We start from the raw sequence: 7126 nt of genomic DNA on the forward strand, positions 1-7126 counted from the left end.
TTTGTAAAACCCCCCAAATCAATCATTTAACTTTCAATTAGCCAAATTTTGGGCAAAAAGTAGCAAGTTTTGTGGGTATGATTGATTTGATGCACACATTCTTGACAAGATCATATCTAATAAATGTAAAAAATCCCAAATTAATCATACAATTAGTCAAAATTTTGGGCAAAAAGTTGCAATTTTTTTTTGTGGGCATGTTTGATTTGATGCATGCATACATACAAATATATATAATCTCAGCATTATTAAATTATAATTAAACAAGAGGGAAATGAGATTACTGGCTTCTGGTAATAATGGAAAAGAGAAGGACCAAGAAACTTCTTTCGTTTCTGAAACACTTCATCGGCTAATGGGCCTTTGTACGGAACCGGTTGGTAATCAAACGGCGGAAGCTCCGGCGGCTGAAGCGTCGAAAACCGTCGGATGGACGAAAGATTAGAAACCCACTTGGGATTTAGGAAATAAGTGATGGGTTTTCGGTTTGCCATTGTAAAGATTCAATCTTGGAGGTGGGTTTGGGTTTGATTGGAGAATGGGGTAGGGTTTATCTGATGGGTGGAATCGAAGTTGGTAAATGAATGTATCTAAATCTTGATGGCTGAGTGAGAGTGATGTGGAATGAGGTGGAATAAAGATTCTGTTTATCTTGATTCACCTAATTCGCATGTGAGGGATTCCACTAACCTTAATATTATTATTGAGGTGGATTCATCCAAGATTTCTATGTTTTTAAATTGGTATGATGGATTGATTGATGGTTGTGTTTTATGCACAAACTTCGACTTTGGGTAGTCCAGACCTGGAATCCCCTCATACAATTTAGTTTCGATCAGTATTAGTTTAATTCATTACGACACTGATACTCGACAGTCGGCATAGCAACTAAAAGAAAGTAAACAAATATTATTATGATATTTAGAGAAAAAGTATACTTGTGTATTTAGCTTATTTTCCTTTATCTAAATTAAAAACAAAAATCTTTGTGGCAAGTCACGTCTAATGTGTCGATGAATAGCACATGAACACGCGGAATTAGTGGTCACATTTTATGGCTTATGAGATTTGTACTAATCATGAATGGCACGTGTCTAAGTGGTTACACGCTACAACGGTTTTACCTCTTTTCCACCAACCAGAGTGTGCCACTTCTTTGAATGGACATATGTTATGTTCGCCCCACCACTTTCCACGAACTAAAGTACACTCATTGTGTGCAGTCATTCATGACTCGCTCTGGTTTAATGAAAAAAGGTGGGTCTGTGTAAGTGTAACCTATTTATTCATACTCATGACACTTTGTTTGATGGAAAGAGGCGGGGGACACGTAACTATGCCCATTCTGTCATAATTAGTTGAATCATATGAGTATGGTGTAAATGTGCTTACTCGTACCATATGTCTCTCTATTATTTGTTCACGTATCAAAGTAACTTCTTTATTTTGTTTATAAAGATGACATGTGTTGTGGTTTCTTTCGGTCTGTGTGGATGACATTTATTTAACTTTCTTACTCAAACTTCATGATTTTCTCTAATATTCAGTTATAAATAAAAATTATTAAAGTTCATAGCAATTTCAAAATTAAAGTGATTTTTATACTTATCTGGTTGTAAAAGCTGTATTTTAAATGGAAAAACTAATTTAAATGAAAAAATAATTTATAAAATTAGCCTTTTCGAGAGTTGATCTTCTCTCCCTCAATTACATTCTTCTCAAGGTTATAAACATTCAAAACTGATATGAAAACAAAACAATATGCAATTTATAATGGGACCAAACTTTTTTTCTAAACAAACGGATGGGCTTTCAGGCTAAGCTTGGCCCGGGTCGAGCCTTTATTTCGTTATTTATTTTTTATTTTTAATAAAAGTTAGAAAATAAATTTTTCTTTGACAAATTATATACTAGAAGGAAAGTCACAGGTTAATCATGATTATAGTTATCCATATCACTACCACCATGCTATTAAGTGAAGTGAATAAGTAAAGGCCAAAATCAACCTACTCATACACCATGCATACACAATATATAGATATTATTTGAAAAGTCTCATTGAAAGTGAATATTTCAACATCCAAATAGAAAGAAAATAGTTGCATAGAACTCCTTGTTTATCACGCATCTTTCGACATCAAGATAGAAAGAGTATTTCGATAATCCTTGTGGTTTATTACTTTTAGTGTGGTCCCAGACGGTCAATGGGGCGTGCGGGTTGGGTTTTCACTATTTGAGTAAATTACATGAATAATCTTTTTGGTTTATTGATCAAAAGTGTAAAAATGTTATTCGTGTAGTCGAGGTGAATGCAATAAAGAAGTTTATCTATTGTGATCTATTAGTTGAAAATTTTGTGATCGATCTCGTCTTAATATATGCAAGCGATAATTATATATGCACAAACATCATGATATTAACAATGTTAAAATTGTATAAAGGAATTCAGATTATGGAGCTTATATATATATATTAGTGTACATGTAGGGTCAAGGGTGGTGAAAAACAAAAGAAACCACACTCACTCCATTGATGCTTGAGCTTGATGTCTTGGAATCATGAGACAGGTCAAAGGCTGGTTCAGTTTCACACACGTGGCACATGACACACACTCACGTTTTCATATGTATATGTCAAAACATATGAATATGAATATATATAATATAGGCATAGCATCACCCTCCAAAGCACCAACTCAAACTACTACATAATATTGTAATTGACATGAGATCTACAACTCTGCCCTCTCTTCTTCTCTTCATCATCCTCATATTATCTCATCAGAATCTTGATGCCAAACAAGACAGTGGTTCTTTCAATTCAGTCCATGTGGTTAGATCATCATCATACATACATACATACATACATACATACGTAGATGTGTAATACACTAACATGCTCTCTATTTTTTCTCAGAGTTAGAGTCTGAGTCAGGGAAAGAAGACCAACGGTAAACAAGACAATGAGAATGAGAATGGGTCGGAAGAGAGCGGTTTTGAGGACCAGGATTACATCTATACTCAATCCATCCCTTAGATTTAATTAAACGTGTGTATGTATATATAGTGACGAATTATTCAATAATAATTTTTTGCTAGGGGGCGAAAATAAGTCGGGTTCTATATGTTTTAATTACTCAATACTCATGGTTATGCTCCTCCTTTTCAATATGTTTATTCTACGTGTTTTGACTCATATTAATTGTTATAGTTCAATATGTTCGTATATATAGTTCATTTGTAATGTTTTATCATTTTCTTATTTCAAGCTTAATTTGTGAAGGCCGGATTTAGTTTGTTCTATGGACAATTAAATTAGTGGAAGTGTCTTTACTAAGTAATCTGCAACTCAAGAACAAACAAATTAGATAACTACCAAAAATGATTAATCGAAATTTGACTACCGGCCTGCATTGTATCTTAAAAGTCACATATTGCCAAATCCAAATTTGAATCCAACGAGCGAACCTAGTTGCAAGTAAACAAGGGCTATGGTGTTAGGTCAGTGAGTACTATATGCCCATTAAGTATTTTTAGGCTAAAATACATAGTTCTTGTGTGTGTGTGATTAATGTTAAATGTGCAATGAATAAGTTTTATTTGCGTAGTTAAAACTTTAGTTAACGTGTGCATGGGTTATGACCCGGTATGATTGATAAAGGTCATAAGGTTAATATGGAGAATTTGCGTGATTTGTTACATAAATTATAGGGATGACTTATAATGGCGATAAACCAATTATAAATGTGAATGGGTAATGACAATGTGACCGAGGGCTCAAGATATGTGATTTGGAGTTGAATCACAAGTTAATACCAAAATCCGTCCCAAGCTTGACTCATTATCATCCCTACCCTCTACTCTTTCCCTTCAAACATGTATTCATGTTTAATAGCACCTCACAAACCAAACGACACCTAAAAGTATGTTAATACTCCCCTCCTGTAACAGTATTCGTGACAATGAAGTTCACTAACGATGGTGGAGTTGGGTTGAAAGCTTGGTTTCAATACACGCAAGACACTTCAAATGTTTAGCATTTGAGTCCTCAAATTTAATTGAGGTGCCAGCCGATTCATGTATGCAAGACACTTGATATTAGAGAATACAAAAAATCTAATTATATCACATTTTCTATCGGGTAATCATTAAACATAGAAATACACTTGTAACCCCTCTAAATCCACTGTATAACCCGAAAAAAAAATGTTCTCTTTCCTTTCTAAACTAATAACATATGAGCTAGAGGGAGGGAAAGGATCCTAAAATATATGGAGTAAAATAGACATACATGATCAAATCAAAGATCAAGCATTCAATTGCAGTTATCTTATGATAAAAGGACCATCCTAATCACCACTAATTGTCACTAATGTGCTACAGATACCATTGATGAGCTCATTTAAAAACTGCAGCTAGATCATTAGAAGTCCAACTTCTTGTATTATCATGATAGAATCTTTATATACTGTTTCTAATTCGGACTCAAATGTTACAAGTGCCTGAAAAGTTGTTTGTTCCACATAACCAAATGCAACAAGCATCATTGTGGGCATGGTAAGAAACATATAAGTCCTTCAACCTATAACCTGATCAATGATATTTCTTTAATAATATACACAGAATTCAGAAGACAGATATGATTGACGGCCGATCAATACAGAATCATGAACAAAACTGAGTCATGGTCTAAACCGTAAGGTCGACCATAAGCTTTGTTAATCAAAGCTCTTCTTAGGAATTAAGAATATAAAGGTGCAAGCCTAGAGACCAGATCCAGTTCAAGTAAGATCATATTTTAATGCCTCCTTGTTCATCTTATAAAGAAACGTTCCTTTCTACTTTCCAACGATGTGGGATGACACAAACGGAATTTGCACTTAGCACCTGAAAGGAAAAGGGACTTTATAAATCATTGTACCAACATAAAGTATTAGAAAACTCATTTATATACTGTTTAACAATGCATTCTCTAGGGTTTGCCACTAAAATTGTTAAAGAAGAAATTGTACCAACATAAAGGGTAAGGTTCCAGCGATGTGGGATGAAACAAACGGAATTTGCACTTAGCACCTAAAAGGAAAAGGGACTATAAATCATTGTACCAACATAAAGTATTAGAAATTTCAGGTAATTATCCACAAAGGAACACGATACTTGTTATTTAACTAAACTAAATGTTAACGAACAATAACTGATTAGTTTGTTCATTTATCTAAACATATGAGAAGTTCGTTGAGTACGTTCATTTGAGTAATAACTCAACATGCATAATATCTTGTGCATGTTTGGTTAAATAAATAAACTTTCTGCTAGGCCATATGGCTGAAAGTTTTGATTCTTTTACACTTTCCTTTCAATTCATTTCAACATTTTTCTTGAAACATTACCCGATCCTGCCATCTTGACACTTTTAATTTACCTATTGCTCTTAGGATGTTACGGTTAGGGCATGCATCAACTGGCTAAGTTGCTAAGCAAAAACACTCTCACAAACAGGTTTCAAAACACAAGTTTTTCTAAAAAATAATCCATGGTTGCTATTATGGTCGTGTCTTTAAGCTGATCTTTTATTGTACTTGTTTAACCCATCAGACATAAAGCATGCCCCAAGTTAAATGGGTTTCGTTTATTGCTTCTCTTCTTCCCGTCTGCCACTGCGTACCATTAACAATTACCTACATATATAACACCATTACGAGTTCCATAATAGTTTAAAAGAAAAAAGAGAGAAAAAAAAACTCGCTTAATCTCAGTATTATTTTGTTAATTTGATCACAAACAGAACAAAAGAAGATGACGAGGTAATATTATTATTAATATGTAAGAGTGGGTTGGAAGGTGGACTTTGCGATTGATCCCACATCGGTTGGGGATATGAAAGGAGGTAAGGTCTGGGTGTATAAAAGAGGGCTCTGGGTGAAGGCAGAAGGTATCTTTGCGCTTGGGGCAATGACGCAGCTAATGAGGTAATAACTGAGGCGCGTCAATTGCTGGTTGAAAACTATTTCCAAACCCCCTCCTTGGCTTTGGGTCTCCCTTAGCCATCGAGAATTTCTGGAAGGGCTCCCTTTTGAGGGTAAAGCCCTACAAGTTTTAAGGTTTAAATATTTAGCTGTTAAAATTGAAGTTGAAGCTTGTGATTCATGTTACTGGTTGCGAGATTTATGTTATGTGAGCTTGCTTAGATGAGAGGTTAGAGCATCACATTACATTTGTAATGTGATGGTCATCGGTTTGATTCCGATAGTCGGCTTTAAAACAGAGAACATAGGTGTTATAATATAAAGGTGTAATCTATCTATCTTTAGTAAGCATACAGAGTGCAATAAGAAAAAGTAAACTATTTAGATGTATGTAGCATAATATAAAACCCACATCCCACATCGACAGTTTGTTACTTTGGAATACTATTTTCCGCATTTGTAAACAATGGATAATCTTGAAACATTTCTTGTTCAGTAAAAGAATCATGTTCCTTTTGTGGGTCCATAACACGTCAGCTGCCTGCCTGTAAAATATCAAAAAAGTTTGCAAACAAACACTGAACATTCATATTATACGAGCCAGCACTGAGCACAATAGTTCTCACCATAATATTGTTTGAAGGGATAGATGCAAGCTTATCTTCAAAAGTTCCCTGTTTTCGACCGATGGCAGTTCATGCACACCGCTTTGCAGCCACAATGATCGTAACCTTTTAACCACAAAACATACTTTATTAGTCGAGGAATGTTTGAAATCTTTGTGTTTCGTTATTAGAATCAGATAATTAGTTGTAATAAAACGTACTCACCACAATATATTTGTACAGACCACATAATCAGATATGACTTGGTGCACTTTGCTTTCTGATGTTGACTAGAGTCTCCTCATATATTTACCCCTTTCTTCTATAGAAAGTAATTAAATCATTTCTCGCATTCATTTGCTCCCCTCTTCACTTCCACCTGCAAAATGTTATTAAGCCTAGATTCGGATTTTTAAGGTTCCACGTGGCAGCTAAAAGGGTCTAATGGTCTTTGATCAAGTTTCTTTCTTTCTTTCTCTCTCTTTAGAAATATTTTGAAATAGTGACATATACATGGTTTATTTTAGAGATATAGTTGGAAATTTCTTTCCTTAAC

At 34.5% G+C, this 7126-nt stretch overlaps 1 protein-coding gene and 1 non-coding gene across 2 annotated transcripts in view; one reads left to right on the forward strand and one right to left on the reverse strand.

The window, feature by feature from the left end:
* Positions 1 to 494, reverse strand: part of LOC143613022 (alanine--glyoxylate aminotransferase 2 homolog 1, mitochondrial-like) — a gene marked incomplete at its 3' end in the record, with an annotated part of 2014 nt that extends 1520 nt beyond the window's left edge. Inside the window, exon 1 of the mRNA XM_077086854.1 lies at positions 317 to 494. Coding sequence (XP_076942969.1) covers positions 317 to 494 — 178 coding nt within the window. The remainder of the gene's footprint in view (positions 1 to 316) is intronic.
* A 5439-nt stretch (positions 495 to 5933) lies between these two features.
* LOC143613032 (U4 spliceosomal RNA) lies at positions 5934 to 6086 on the forward strand. The gene has a single exon (XR_013150042.1). It is a non-coding gene; the product is annotated as a U4 spliceosomal RNA (small nuclear RNA).
* The last annotated feature ends 1040 nt before the right edge of the window (positions 6087 to 7126 follow it).

This window comes from Bidens hawaiensis, unplaced genomic scaffold (genome assembly GCF_021521415.1).
Source record: "Bidens hawaiensis isolate Kalapana, Puna unplaced genomic scaffold, B.hawaiensis_p1.1 tig00036414_1, whole genome shotgun sequence".
NCBI classification, from domain to species: Eukaryota; Viridiplantae; Streptophyta; class Magnoliopsida; order Asterales; family Asteraceae; genus Bidens; species Bidens hawaiensis.